The 16321-nt window shown below is 40.6% G+C and overlaps 1 protein-coding gene across 21 annotated transcripts in view; it reads left to right on the top strand.

Moving 5' to 3' along the window:
* Positions 1–16321, top strand: part of ATP9B (ATPase phospholipid transporting 9B) — a 280109-nt gene that overhangs the window by 182814 nt on the left and 80974 nt on the right. For 19 of the 21 annotated variants that reach the window (XR_013525960.1, XM_035271402.3, XM_035271403.3 and 16 more), the window contains one exon: positions 9432–9574. The exons of the other annotated variants lie outside the window; for them this stretch is intronic. Coding sequence is in view for 18 of the 19 variants with exons in the window: in XM_035271402.3 (XP_035127293.3) it covers positions 9432–9574 (143 nt within the window). In the remaining variant the exon portion in view is untranslated. The remainder of the gene's footprint in view (positions 1–9431; positions 9575–16321) is intronic. 21 annotated transcript variants of the gene reach the window in all.

Here is a 16321-nt window from a genome sequence, read left to right on the forward strand (position 1 = left end):
TGTAAATTTGTTTAAGTTCCTTTTAGATGCTGGATATTAAACTTTGGTCAGATGTGTAGTTTGCAAAACAATTTTCTCCCACTCTGTAGGTTGTCTGTTTACTCTGCGGATAAGGTTTTGTTTTGTTTTGTTTTGTTTTGCTGTGCAGAGATTCTTTCGTTTCATTAGATCCCATTTGTCACTTCTTGGTTTTGTTGTAGTTGCTTTTGGTGTCTTTGTCATAAAATCTTCACCCATGCCTGTGTCTGGCATGTCACTGCCTAGGTTGTCTTCCAGGATTTTTATAGTTTTGGGTTTTACATTTAAGTCTTTAATCCATCTTGAGTTAATTTTTGTATATGGTGTAAAGAAGGAGTCCATCTTCTGAAAATGGCTAGCCAGTTATCTCCTTACCATTTATTAATAGGGAGTCCTTTCCCCATTGCTTGTTTTTGTCAGGTTTGTTGAAGATCAGATGGTTGTAGGTATGCAGTCTTATTTCTGGGTTCTCTATTCTGTTCCAGTCATCCTTGTGTTCTTTAAGAATGTTTTGGCTCTTTTTGGCCATGAATATATTATATCTCTCAATTTTGTTTGGGTCTTCTCTAATAAAAGTAAGTCTTCTCAAATTTTGTTAGAGCAGTTCTTAGATACTTGGGATTTTAAAAATGGTATTGTAAATATCATTCTTAAAATCGTTTTCTCTCTTTGCTGATGTAAAGAAATAAAATTAATTTTTATAAAATTACTATCGATTTTGGTAAAAATTCTATAGATTTTAGTTATTAACCTAGGTGTATTGAATTTTTTTCTATATATAATCATATCATTAGTAAATAATGACAGCTTTGTTATTTTGTTCCAGTTCTTTGCACCATTTATTTCTTTTCCTTGTTTCTGCAGCAAAGACCTTCAGTATGTTGTTAAAGAAACTTGATTATTATAAGCATTCTTCTTTTGTTCCCATCCTCAAAGTTTGTCACTCAAGGATGTGGTAAGTTTGTTTATAGAAGCCTTTAATATATTAAGGACATGTTTCTGCTCCTATTTAGCTAAAAATTGTTTTTAAATCATGAAAGTATTTTAAGAAATACTTTCCTTTATTTAAGTTTTATTTTATTATGTGTTAAATTCTGGGGTGCATGTGCAGATCATGCAGGATTGTTACGTAGGTATATACGTGCCATGGTGGTTTGCTGCACCCATCGCCCCGTCAGCTACATTAGGTATTTCTCCTAATGCTATCCCTCCCCAATCCCCCCACCCCCTGCTGTCCCTCCCCTATCCCCCACCCCGCAATAGGCCCCAGTGTGTGACATTCCCCTCCCTGTGTCCATGTGTTGTTATATTTCAACACCCACTTAGGAGTGAGAACATGTGGTGTTTGGTTTTCCTTTCTGTGTCAGTTTGCTGAGAATGATAGTTTCCAGCTTCATCCATGTCCCTGCTAAGGACATGAACTCTCCTTTTTTATGGCTGTATAGTAGTCCATGGTGTATAAGTGCCACATTTTCTTTGTCCAGTCTATTACTGATGGGCGTTTGGGTTGGTTCCAAGTCTTCGCTATTGTAAACAATGCCTTAGTGAACATATGTCTGCATGTGTCTTTATAGAAATACCATTTGACCCAGCAATCCCGTTATTGGATATATACGCAAAGGATTATAAGTCATATTTTAAGAAATATTTTTATAAAACTATTGAAGATATCTTTAAATTTTTCTTCTTTAATGTGTTAACACGGTAAATGATATTGATTGACTCTCTAATATCATACCAGCCTTGTATTTCTGGGGGCCAAAACCCTAACATTATCATGTTATAATACTATTTTGTTCATTATTAGATTCCATTTGCTTGTATTTTCTGTGAATGCAAGCAATTACTTTGGTTTACAGGAGTTAAATTGATGTTTAATTTTTCATTTTCATACCATTCTTTTGGAGTTCGGTATCTGGATTATGCCAGTCTCATAAAACATTTGGTTTTCTCATCTTCTTTCTCTAAAATAATTTATCTAAAATTGGAATTGTTTATTTCTTGAATCTTTACATATCAAGAAGGCCATGTAAGCCTCAACTTTTCACTGTGGAGATAGTTTTGACACATTTGATTTAGTTATGAGACTCTTCAAGCTTTTAATTTCTTGAGTCAGTTTTGCATAGAGTTTTCAATTACTTATCAAGTGTTTAAATTTTCAGTTTTATTTTACAGGAGTCAGTTCGTACCCCCGTTACCTCTGGCATGCATGGGGCTGTGACGTCGACCTTTGTGGTTCTTCATGCTTGTTATTTCCGTCCTTTCTGCTTTCTGTTTTTCCTGGCCACTCCTGCAGTAGGTTTGCCAGCTTTCAGTTCTTACGGAGACAGCTACCCTTGGTCTTTATGGATTCTTTGTACTGTGTATTATGTTTCTATTTCATTAATGTTTTCTTACTTTGTTTCCTTCCTCCTTGATTTCTTTTCACGTTCTCCCCCCTTTTTGAATATACGTATTTGAGGCTATAAATTTTTCTGTAAGTACTAGTTTGGTTGCATTTCAAAAATTTTCATCTGTAGTATTTTTATTATTATCAAGTACAGAATATTTTAATTTCGACTGCAATTTCATGTTTGACCCATGGTTCTTACAGACTTATTTCTTATCTTTATAAGCAGAGTTGAAACATTTCTCGTATATCTTTGTTCATGTTTAGTTGGATTATGTTTTTCTCAGAGAACATAACTTCAGATCTGTGAGATGTGTTGAGACTTGTTCTGGGGTCCAATATTTAGTCCATTTTATAAACATTCTGTGTGTGCTTCAAAACAAGTTGGATTCCAAATTGTTGCTCACAGTATTTCACCTGTGTAATTAGGTCAAGATTCTTAATCTTGTTTTTCAGTTTCTGTCTACCACTGGGGCGCTTCTCTGTCTTTTATAACAGTTGCTGAAATGTGTCAAAATCTCTCATCATATTGTGAATCTGTCTATTTTTTTTTTTTGGAATTCTATTTATTTTTTGTATTTTATATTTTGTGACTTTAATATTAGATGCATACAAATTTGAATTGTTATCTATTCCTAGTAAATTAAGCAGTTTCTCATTATAAAGTGACTTTCTTTATCTCTACTAAAGCTTTTTGCATTAAATTCTACTTTGTTCTGTGTTAATGTAGCAATGCCAGCTGTCTTTAATTTGTTTGGCTTATCTTCTTCCATCTTTACTTTCAACTTCTGTGTATGTTTATTTTTATGTGTCTCGTAATTAGCATGGTATCTTGTAATTTGTTTAATTTTTCTCTAACTTTGATAATTTTTGACTTGAGTATTTAGTGCATATGCAGTTGTTGTAATACTGTTTTTTTTTTGTTTAAATCTGCTGTTTTATTTTGTGCTTTTAATATGACTTACCTATTCAATATTTTTCTCCTTTCTTGCCTTTTTTTTATTTTTTGTAATGCTACTTTTTCTCCAGCAGTTTAGAAGTTATATAAGTGGTTTCTATTATTTTAGTAGTTACCTTAGAAGTAAAAAACCTTCTTATCAAAGTTAAAAGTCAGTTCCCTTGGGAGCATTTAACTTAATTTACCCCCTTCAAGACTTATGCCATTTTTGTCATTTATTTTGATTCCAGTTGTTCTTAAACCCAAAGAAAACCCTAGTTATTCTTAAACCCAGCAATATCAAGGATACTGTTTATACATTCCCTGTCTTTTCGGTTTATCCATGTTTCTGTTCTTAATACATCTTAAGACCTTCTATATAGAATAATTTTCCTCTGTCAGGAATTTGTTTGCTTTTTGTGCTGCTGGTGCTGGTCTGTTGGGAGCTCTCAAATCTCACTTGGCCAAGTTCTTCTTGGAAAACAGTGTCATTGGGTATAGAATTCTAGGTTGTCACCTGTATTTTTTGGCTTCTATTGTTGTTTTTAAGACTTTACTTCTTTGGGTCCTTCCATCTCTTCCAGACACTTTTCCATCCTCTCTCCATTGCTGGCATTGACGCTCTACAATACATACTGTGTTGAGGCACAATGTTCCTTTTAAACAGTGCTTGGGATTTGTTGGGCGTCTTGACTCTGTAGATTCCTTGATTCACTCTAGAAAGTCTGCCATCTTCTCTTCAGATGCTGCCCTTTCCCTGCCTGTGGCGTCCCTCGCTGGGACATGAGGTCAGGGCTTGGTTGACGTCCTCCCTGTGCCTTTGTTTCTCTGGCTTTCGCTGCTGCACTTTCTACTTTTTTAAATTTTGCTTCCACGCTTCATTCTATATCGTTGTCACTGACCTGACGAACAAGTTACCAGTTCTTTGGCAGTGTGTAATCAGCAGATAAACTAATAAATTTCTTAATTTTAATTATTAATATTTCTTAGTTCTGAAGATTCTGTTTGGCTTTTATCGCATTGATTATTTCATTTTTCCAGTTGCCTGTTCCATGCAGACATTTTCAGATTTTTCTTATGCATCCATTTGTTTTATAATCTTTGTCTGTCAATATTGGATACTTTCGTCAATCTCTTTCTGTTGTAGTTTGGTCTCCCGGGTCTTGCGCTGTCACCCATTCTCAGAGCACCACATGCAGCAGGGAACGCTTTTGCTTGGCACTTGTGCCTGGTCTTTGTTTGACTCCGCTCATCTCCAAAGCCGGCACTGAGCTCGCTCTTCCTGAAACAGCACTTCATTGCGAGTCTCCAGTCCTCCCACCCCAATCAGAAACATTTAGTGAGATTTGAATTTGGCTTACATCAATTCAAATGACTCTTTCTGTAATACTTTGCTGTATTTTCTGTGCCTCAGGACTCAACTCCATTTGTTTATCCTTACGTTTTGTGCAATTGATACAGATCAAATAGCATGCTTCCGTGTTTAGGGTGTGTCTCTGCCTTCGCTCCAGCAACACAGCCAGTGTAAGCTATGTGTCTGTGCATGCCTGATGCACTGTATGCATGGACACATGATGTGCCTGGTGCACCTCCACATTCTGGAGCCGTCACTGAATGCTGCAGATACGCTCCTCTCCCTGAGATCTCCCCACCGAGTGCTACACAGGTACATTCCTCTCCCTGAGCTGCCTCCACTTTAGCTCAGGCCCTTCGTTTTCCATACCCCTCTAGCTCTTGAGACCAGTGATCATTTCCTCTTATTGATGACGACCTACTCCACCGTAATTCTCAGTCACCTACCTTTATGTGTCATTTCTAGTCTTCGCGATGACCATGACCCTCTACAGATGCTATTACTGAGGCCCAGAAAGATCAAGTATGTCATTGGTCTAAGATGGTTTGAAAATTAGGAATCCGTACAGGTAAAACAGTTACCTGAGCTTCCTTCCTATGGAGCATGGAAGGAAGTGGCTGTGGTACTTGGGAGGCTGAACTAGCGGGAGTTCGTGATGGTCTGGATGCAGGCACTGGAAGGAGAAGGGAACTGGATCACTCCCAGTGGGTGACTGCAGTGAGGTGGCCGTGCCAGTCGTTGTGACGTAGAAACACCCCACAGTGAGGAAGAAACACCCCACAGTGAGGAAGAGTATCTGTGCGTGTTTTGTTTTGTTTGGTCCATAAGGAGAGGACATGGGAATGTTAACACCATTGTGTATATATTTCAGGGTATTTGTGATGAACCTGTGATATCTCATAGGAAATAGAATAGGTATCAGTCTGAAGCCCAAGGCGAGGTCTAAACTAGGCCTAGACATTTGAGTCTTGTCTCCACCGTGGATCACGTTGGACAGATTCACCCAGTGCAAATGATCGGGTGCCAGCCCCTGCACCCCTGCTGTGTCATGAAATATTTAAAGGTATCACAGACAGTGACAAAGGTTGGGAAAAATTCAGATCAAATGTCCTTTGTGTCCTTTCAGCTTTATGATTTATAGGAAAAGATTTTAATTACTTTTGATAAAAATTCTGATGTAAATGAATTCTGTTTTATTTTGCTCAAATTAGAATCTAAAAATAAGTCTGACAGAGGAATGCATGTGAATTATTTCAGGTATATTTATTCCCTGAGGAGAATATCATGTGTTTCTCAGACACGTTATGGGACTGGGTTCGCCTGGTAGTGATAAATGCTGCAGGTTTAATTGTAACAATTAGAGCTTAAAGGCGGCAGGCATCGTGGTGCCTAAGTAAGATTGCATGGTCTGTTGTCGGAAAGTGCACTTCACATTTGTTCAGAGTCCGAGTTAGCTCCTCAGACACGTCTGTAGCTGTGGCACAGAAGAGACTGTTTGGACACCAAGCGGCTATCATTAAAAGACCTGACATTCCGAGATTTACAAATGCTCTCTTCCTGTAGCATGAAACAGGTTCATGGGTCTTCCTACTCCTAACACTGCTGAACACAGTGTTTATTTAAGATAATTTATTTCATTCTTTGTATTATGTAATCATCATGTTGCCTTCTGGTTCAAGTAACTGAAATGACAGACACTTTTCCACTTATCTGGGACAGGGCTCTTGGTAACAATTTCACAGTTGCTAAATTAGCAATAAAATGAGCTTAAAATGTATCTGGTATTGATTACTTTATAATGTGTTTCTATAATTCTTCTGAAAATGCTAGGTTTAATATATATTGGGGTGACAAATTATGTTACAGTATAGTATTTTACAGTCGAGAAGAATCCAGATTTTAAAATTCTGTAAAATTAGAACATTCTAAAATTACACAGAATGTAGCAGTGATAGTTACTCTGCCGACTTAGTGTTTGAAATCTGGGCATCGTAGAGATTTTTAACGTTAAAGAGCAAATTGCTCTTTAATTAGTCAAGATACATGTGACTAAACGTGCACGTAAGCTGTCTGCCCTGTATGTGGTATTAAAGGCTCCCTGTGCGGTATTATATACCCCACGTGATAGTATATGCGCCCTGTGTAGTGTTATACGCTCCCTGTGTGGTATTATATACTCCTAATGAGGAATTATATACCCCACGTGATAGTATATGCGCCCTGTGTAGTGTTATACGCTCCCTGTGTGGTATTATATACTCCTTATGAGGTATTATATACCCCACGTGATAGTATATGCGCCCTGTGTAGTGTTATACGCTCCCTGTGTGGTATTATATACTCCTAATGAGGTATTATATACCCCACGTGATAGTATATGCGCCCTGCGTAGTGTTATACGCTCCCTGTGTGGTATTATATGCGCTCTGTGTGGTATTACTTACTCCCTGTGTGGTATTATATGGGTCCTGTGTGGCCCATGTGGTATTATTGTTTTAGTTGAAGTTGAGAATATTTTACTCAGTGATCTTTCACTAGTTAACTGTAAACTTGCATTCTGCCTGTTTCTACTTATTTTTATCATCCTGAAGATGATCTCTGACCTTTTCCATGAGTAGGTAGTGCTTTAGACAATCTTCCACAGGCACTTGTATTCAACTTACCATATTTCAGTGGTAATTATTATATTCCATGAAATAATTGAATATTCCATGATGCAACAGCTCCACGTAAGTCTGTAACCACGGAAATGGTGTCGTGAGCCATTGGCTTTTCGTGATTGAGGCGCAGTGCCCAGAAGAGCCGTCCTGGTCCTTTGGCTTCCACCACCCTGAGCCCAGTGGCTGACTGCAAGCTCTTCAGAAATTCCCGGCTCACAGCAGAAACCCATTTGCATTATAGTAGCTGAGGCAGGCTGACACTTTTCAAAACAGTGTAACACAAGTCTGAAAGAACACAGCACACAGACAGGAAGCTGTGTTTACCAAAGTGCAGATATCTGAGCCAAAGATTCAGAGCCATGAAAAGCTTGATAGGAAGTCACATTCTCCTTTCAAGCCCTTTCCTCCTCTGTACAGGAAGGCAATCATTCCTTGGCCACCTTGTCCCTTGCCTGCCTCCTTCCCTCGAAAGTGTTGCTAACATTTTAGCTAAGTGGCCCATGACTTCCACTTTCTTTGTCTGATTCACAGAGAATCTTTCTCCAAAACCCAAATCAAAGAAGAGTGCATGTAAATATGTGTTTTCTTTTCCTTCTTCAAGTCTCCCGCTCACCCTGAAGTCATACAGAACAGCCCTGCTGTTTTGTCACCATTTGCAGGAATGTCCTTAGTTTTTCCTGAGCCTTTCCTGCCTGTCAGACACTCCTCTGAACATTTGGCAGGCAACGGTTCACATAGTCTTCAGCACAGCTGATAAAGGTTTTGTCTCTAGCCCACTTGTTACTAGGAGACACTGGAGGCCCAGAGGTAGGTAACTTGCAGGTGTAGTGGCTCTGGGCTTCAGATCCATGTGGCATGTCCAGCCAGCCCTCCTCGCCAGGGAGCTGCAGCCATCCAGCTCCCAGAGGCCGAGTGGGTGCTGTGTCCCACATGGAGTGTCATCTTGCAGGGGAGCTTCGAGTCATCTTTGCTCAGTGCTTGTGTCTTTGATTAGTGTGGATTATACATAGCCAAAGATGGTGAAGTCCTGGTTTGAAACGGCTGTGTAATTAATTATCAAAGACTTGCTTTGTGATTAACACACAGGAGTTTTAAGATGTGGATTTTAGGGACAGGTAAGTCAAATGATGATGATTTTTCTTTAACTCCCACACAGGCTTCCCTCATTGACTGTGGTTCCTGTTTTTCAAGTGTGTTCTTACTAATAGTAGAACTATGTGAATTGCCATTTTGGTGGGTCACAATTGTTTGACTATCAGCAATTTCGCTTTGTGCTTTATCTGGATAGAATTAAATTCGACACATGTGAGCCTTTTTGAGTTGCTGTATAGGAAGAACAGCATGGTGGGCACAGTCTGCCCCAAAAGTGATGTGATTTGAGTGGGTGTTCCGCTGGGTAGGGTTCCAGGCCTGCAGGGTTCCACCCTTTGCTCACCCAGTGCCGCAGGCAAGGTTCTGCAGAATTGTCCCACATCAGACGACTCATCATATGTGCTTTAATTGCAGTCTTACTACACAGCCTTAAATTAAGAAATTTGAAAAATAAGAAGTCCAGTGCATAGTTAACAGACACCATTTTATTCCTCCTGTCATGTCCTGTTTGCTCATGTGCTTTCCAGTTCAGCCCCTGAAACACGGGCAGTATCCCATGGTCATTGTAAAGCAAGTGGATGAAGCTTCAGGGCCATCTCCCATGGCGATTTGCAGGGGGACAGCACCTGTTCCCCTTCGCTCTGTGCGCACCTGTCCCGTAAGCCCTTGGTGTTGGTCCCTTGTGGGCACACGCACAGCAGTCTTTTTGTCCCATCTGGTATTAGAGACTGTCTTGAAGGACAGAAAATGAGTTATCCATTTTTCTGTCACCTGCAAACATTATCTTGGGTGTAAACATGTTTGTTGACTTAAATGTCAGTAAATTCATTTGTTTTAAAGTCTAAAATCCAATATTATGTATTTTCACATAAAATGAAAGATAATGCATATTAAAAAAATACATGTCAATGGAAGCACAAGCCTGAATGTGTGGCCTAGGTCTGGATCACACTAACCACTGCAGTGGGTTTTATTTGGCAGTTTGCGTGTGAACTTGGACATGGGCAAAGCGGTGTACGGGTGGATGATGATGAAGGACGAGAACATCCCTGGCACAGTCGTCCGGACCAGCACTATCCCGGAGGAACTGGGGCGCCTGGTATATTTACTGACAGACAAAACAGGTACTATTCATGTCCGTGTTCACCTGTGACTGGACCAAATAAATGGCACTTCATAAGAAACAGCAGAGTAGCATAGAGACGGGTGTTCCTGTGTGTGCTAGAACACCTCATCCAACCCGTATAGCATAGAGACGGGTGTTCCTGTGTGTGCTAGAACAGCTCATCCAACCCCGTATAGCATAGAGACGGGTGTTCCTGTGTGTGCTAGAACACCTCATCCAACCCGTATAGCATAGAGATGGGTGTTCCTGTGTGTGCTAGAACAGCTCATCCAACCCGTATAGCATAGAGATGGGCGTTCCTGTGTGTGCTAGAACAGCTCATCCAACCCGTATAGCATAGAGATGGGCGTTCCTGTGTGTGCTAGAACAGCTCATCCAACCCGTATAGCATAGAGATGGGCGTTCCTGTGTGTGCTAGAACAGCTCATCCAACCCGTATAGCATAGAGATGGGCGTTCCTGTGTGTGCTAGAACAGCTCATCCAACCCGTATAGCATAGAGATGGGTGTTCCTGTGTGTGCTAGAACAGCTCATCCAACCCGTACAGCATAGAGATGGGCGTTTCTGTGTGTGCGAGAACAGCTCATCCAACCCGTATTTGGAACTTCTCAGCCTCTGCTCTTGAAAACTGTCACACAGCTTAATCGTCTGCTAGTATACACAGTATCATAAGAATTATCAAAATGTTAAGTTCTTAGAGCTTTAAGTAACATATTTCTGTGTTTTTAATTTTCTACAATCTTGCAGAGTTTTAGAAACTGCCTTTATAACCCCTCCCTAGTGGCTTATTAAGAGCAAAAATTGTATGTTTGTTTATTATAGAATGATACTTGTGAGCTACTAGAAGAAAATGACAGATATATTAACATGGTATTTAACACTCACATGGACTAAAAAGCTTTACTACGGACAGTTTAGCCCACTTTAAAGCTCTGGGACCAACATTCTGTATGTCCTTATTTAATTTTCTTTTTCTTTTTTTTCATCAAAGAACTCTTAACCAATCCGTAACAGACTAAAGGCAAACACATGGAATCTGGTACTACAGATTTCCTTACAAGGAAAGCCACATCCAAGGGTTAAAATTCCTCCTTGGTTTATGGAGTCATAATTTTAGTTCTTAGTGAACTAAAAATAAAAAAAATACTTATATAGCATGATAAACAAAATATGTTGCAAACAAAATTCAACTCAATTTTTATTATTAAATAGTAAAGTCCTCACTATAGGCAGCAAGAAGACAGAAATCTGCAAACAAGACTTATTTAAAATTCGTACGGGAAGCTCTAGCTATTGCAGCAAGACAATAAAGAGAAGTAAGATGTAAGGAAGAAACAAATATTTTCAGACATAGCAAAAGGGGCAGGTTACAGATTAAAATAACAAAATGGGTCTCTAATACATAAGTGGAGAATAGACTGAAGGGTAAAGCTCCCACTCAAGGGCTTACCTGCATAGAGGACACATAGGCAAGAGCCTGAGGAATGATTGGAGAGGGTGCACAGGCGGCCCCCAACTTCACAGTGGTTCAGCTTGACGATGGTCAACAGCAATAGCATCCGCTCAAAACTGTCCTTCTCTCCATGCAGCCGTCCTGTTATTCACTTCAATACAGTATTCAGTAAATTACACGAGATACTCAGCACTTATAAAATAAGCTTTGTGTTAGCAGATTTTACCCATAACATAAGGGTTCTGACATGTTCAGGTAGACAGGGCTAGGCCATCGTGTTTAGAAGGTGAGATGCATTAAATGCGTCTTGTACCGAGGATGGGTCTATTGAGATACAACCCCATCATAAGTTGAGAAGTCTCTGTTTTGGAAGTCAGACTGCTGTCTCAAAAGTAGAAATTCAGTATTCTTTGTGTCAGCTTTTATCATGGGACTTTGTTAGTTTAGTGTAATTGAAAGTTCGGTTGTTGGATTTGTGTTTGAGTTCCGTTAGACTTTGTCTCGTGAGAGGGTGAGGAACTTGACCATGAAGGCAATGCTTACGAATCCCAGTGACTCAGGGAACAATTTGAGGGGCTTCTGGTTCAAAAAGGTAGATGAGAAGGTGTGTTAGGATTTTCCTTTCCCAGCCTCGTGAAGGCTACAGAAAAATGTTTAAAGGATAAATAAATCCGTGAGAATACATAGAAAACAAACAGGAGTAAAATTATTAGAGGATCCAGAAGTTGAGTTATTTCTGGGAAACAGCTGGAATCAGTTTGCAGGCGATAGAGCAAAGCAGACCAGAGCTGCCGTGGCTGCAGAGGAAACCCCACGTGGGTGAGAAATGTCCTGCAGAACCAAGGGGTGGAGGAGCCCCAGATTGGGAGCTGACAGGTGTGTGGGGCAGCACGAGAAGCCAGGAGCTGTCACGAGTGGTGCCTTTGAGATCAGGTGACCGCCAGGATCTGCTCAGGCGCTACCTGTGAGGGCTGGTTTCGCAACGTGGAGGGGCTTTTGGGGAGAAGGACTCACTGGCTCATGTGCCCTGCCCCTTACGCAGAGTTCACAGACAGCCCTTGATTCAGAAAACAGCCCTTGGGAGGAGCAGGTCTACGGAAGTGCAGAAGAAACCCACCCCACCTTACTCTCTGATCAACTGAGTCTTTACTGATGAAATAGAATCAGAAATGAAGTCAAAGTAGCACAGTAGGAACAACCATACTGTTCCCAAAGAGGAGAAATTCATAGGGAAAGCAAAAGACATGCAAGAAAATGTTCAGAATTGTAGACAGTGGGTTCCTATGCACGAGCTCAGTGTCCAGATTAAACTGCACTTCTGTGTGTCAGCAGCAGTTAGGGCATTAATACCAAACACTAATCAGAATAACAAAAAGCATCAAATCAAATGTAAACAAAAATACGTAAGACCGAGGTGGATAGAAGCTTTTAAAATGTGAAAGCCCTTAGGATCTAAATTGGTAGACATGCTAGCTTCATGAACAGGACATCTTAGAGTAATAAAGGTATCATTTCTTCTCACATGGAAAGATCGGATGTGTTTGCAAGCCTAAGTGGAATCAGAAACTCCTGTTCAGTCTGGTGGGAACTTCAAGTTAGCGCATCACTTGGTAACACATTTTGGCATTATCAGTCACATGGAACAGGCACGTGCTCTACTATCCAGCTATTCCCTAAAGAAATGTTTTCACATCTACACTAGAACACAGACATAAGAGTATTCATAGCATTGTAATGGTTAACAAAAGCAAGCACTGTCTAGCTAGAACACAGAAAAGGATATCAAAAGTAGAATGGACCAGTGAATTGGGCACCGTTCCTACAGTTGAATACTAAATAGCATTGACAGTAGAGTACAGATACCGACAGAAACATGGATGGATTCCAAAATAGAACGTTCAAGAGCTGAGAACAACATAAGAAAAATGCAATAAGGTTTGTCTATATAAAGATGAAAAGCATAAAAGACTAAAACATTTAATACTTAGAGGACCATGAAGGGTGAAGCTGTGAGTAAATGCAAGCGGTAACGAAGCGTGTAGAGCAGTATGAATCCAAGGAAGCTGCCTTATCTACCTTCATTAGTATTAAGCGAAATAAACCTTAAAAAAACGTTATTTAAGAAAGAGGGTCACTATATAAAAGGTTCAATTCAAAATGTTTGTGTATGTAATAAAATCGCTTTAATACTTAAAGCAAGAATTGATAGATGGAGAACTTGCTTATTTTCTCTCAACCACGGGAAGAAATAGACAAATCTTTTGTTTATTGATAAGCCAAGCAGGCAGTTTGGAAGATTTGAATAGCATAATCATCAGTGTAGATCTTAATGGACATATTTATCTAACAGCTAGAGAGCACATGTTCTTATCCGACACGGATGAGAACGTTGTGAAGGTTGGATACATGCTAGGCCGTGAGTCCAGTTTCAGCAGATTCCAAAGAATGGACGGTCCTGATCACAGTAAAAAGAGAGAAGAGACTCTGATAACAAAGAAACACGTTTTCAGTCTCTGCATTTTTAGCAATGGAAGAATATACTTCCAAACAGCATAGCTCCAAAAGGAATTCATACAAACTCAAAATGCCTGGAGCTGAGTAATAATGTCATCACTTTCTGTTAAAGCCCATGGAATGCACAAAATCAAGGCTTTATAGGAACTTTGCTTCACTTTTTTAAACAGAGAGACAAGACAGCCTAAAAATTCATCATCCTAATGGCCAACTTAAGAATAGTAAAATAAAGCCGAATAAATACAAAGAAAGAAGATTTCAACAGAAAGCAGTGACTTGATAAAAACTATCAAGGATTAATACATCCTGTCAGACTTTTGAAAAGATAGCAAAATAAACACACTTTTAAAATTGTGATCTTTAAAAAGTAAGCAAAGGTGGGCTGGGTGCGGTGGCTCACGCCTGTAATCCCAGCACTTTGGGAGGCTGAGGCGGGTGGATCACCTGAGGTTGGGAGTTCGGGACCAACCTGCCCAACATGGAGAAACTCCATCTCTACTAAAAATATAAAAATTAGCCAGACGTGGTGCCATGTGCCTGTACTCCCAGCTACTCAGGAGGCTGAGGCAGGAGAATCGCTTGAACCTGGGAGGCAGAGGTTGGTTGATTCATGAGGTTCAGGGAAAGAAGCCATGTGTGCAGCATAAAAGCAAAGGTGAAGCAGCAGGTGCTGGTGGGGAAGCTGCAGCAAGTTCCCCAGAAGATCCAGCTGAGAGCATTGATGTCAGTGTAGCCAGAACGGCCTTCTATTGGAAGATGATGCTATCTAGGACTTCCATAGCTAAAGGGAAGTCAGTGCCTGGCTTCACAGCTTCAAAGGACGGGCCAGCTCTCTTGTTAGGGGTTAATGCAGCTCTTGAGTTTTAGTTGAAGCCAGTGCCCATGTGCCATTCTGAAAATCTTAGGACCCTTAAGAATGATGCTAAATCTACTCTGCCTGTGCTCTTTGGAACAACAAACCCTGGATGGCAGCACATTTGTTTACATCATGGTCGACCAAACATTTTAAGCCCATGGTTGCGACCTACCACTCAGAAAAAAGATTCTTTTCAAATATTAGTGCTCATTGACAAAGCTCTGATGCTCCGATTGACAAACCTCATTCACGCAAAAGCTCTGACGCAGATGTACAGGGAGATCAGCACTGTTTCCATACCTTCTGGCACAGCATCCATTTCGTAGCCCGGGGACTTAGGAGTGACTTTGGCTTTCGAGTCTTGTTGTTTAAGAAATACACTTCATAAGGCCATCGCTGCCATACATAGCGATTCCTCTGATGGATCTGGGCAAATCAAATCGAAAACTGTCTGGAAAGGATTCACGATTCCAGACACCATTAAGAACATAAGTGGTTCATGAGAGGAGGCCAGCATTTATACAGGTTTGGAACAAATTGATTCCCATTCTCATGGATGACTGAAGGTTTCAAGACTACAGCGGAGGAAGGTGGGTGGAAATGGCGAGGGAACTAGGAGTGGAGCCTGAAGATGACGAATTGCTGCAACCTCAGGATGAAACGTGAACAGATGAGTTGCTTTCTATGGATGAGCAGAGAAAGTGGTTTCTTGAAGTGGAATCCTCTCCTGGAGAAGATGCTGGAACACTGTTAAAGTGACAACCGAGGATTTAGAAGATTCCATAAGCTAAGTTGGTAGAGCAGTGACAGGGTCTGAGAATATTGACCCCAGTTTCGAATGAAGCTCTGTGAGTGAAATGCTCTCCAACAACATTGCGTGCTACAGAGAAATCTTTTGTGAAAGGAAGAGTCAGTTCATGTGGCAAACTTCATTTGTTGTCTTTTTTTTTTTTTTTTTTTTTTTTGAGACAGAGTCTCTCTCTGTCACCAGGCTGGAGTGCAGTGCTGCGATCTCAGCTCACTGCAACGTCCTCCTCCCAGGTTCAAGTGATTACCCTGCCTCAATCTCCCAAGTACCTGAAACCACAGGCACGTGCCACCATGCCTGGCTAATTTTTGTGTTTTTAGTAGAGACGAGGTTTCACTGTGTTAGCCAGGATGATCTGGATCTCCTGACCTCATGATCCACCCACCTCTGCCTCACAAACGTACTGGGATTATGGGTGTGAGGCACTGCGCACGGCCCACTGTTGTCTTATTTAAGGAACTGCCACAGCCACTCCAGACTTCAGCAACCACCACCCTAATCAGTCAGCAGCCATCAGCATTCAGGCAAGATCCTCTGCTAGCAAAAAGATTAAAAGTTGCTGAAGGCTCAGATGACTGATTGATAGCATGTTTCAAAAATACTTTTAAATTAAGGTATATACATTGTATGTTTTTTGTACGACATACTACTACTTGCACACATAATAGACTAAGGATAGTGTAAACATCACTTTTCTATGAACTGAGAAACCCACAATTTCATGTGGCCCACTTTATTGTGATACTGACTTTATTGCTCTGGTCTGGAACCACGCCCTTCCACGGTCTGAGTTGTGCCTGTAGTTTCCTATGTATCCTCAGATGGAAAGCGCTTTGGAATCAGATCTGGGATTGAATCCTGGTGCCCCCTAACTGTGTGTGATGTTAGGCAAATCTTTTAACCCTTCAGAGCAAAAGAAATGTGTTGTCAGTCACTAAAGTTTTGTGATGGTTTGTTGCACAGCTCTAGACAACAGGGGCATCCAAGCCAGCAGAGAAATACAAATCACTCTCGGATCTGAAAACAGCCACGTATGCCCCCTTTCCTTTGTGAGACCTTTAGTGCCCTGGTGAAACCAGTGCGTGTGTTTACTGCTAATTGGTTGTTTTATTCA

Source organism: Callithrix jacchus, chromosome 13, assembly GCF_049354715.1.
Source record: "Callithrix jacchus isolate 240 chromosome 13, calJac240_pri, whole genome shotgun sequence".
Taxonomy (NCBI): domain Eukaryota; kingdom Metazoa; phylum Chordata; class Mammalia; order Primates; family Cebidae; genus Callithrix; species Callithrix jacchus.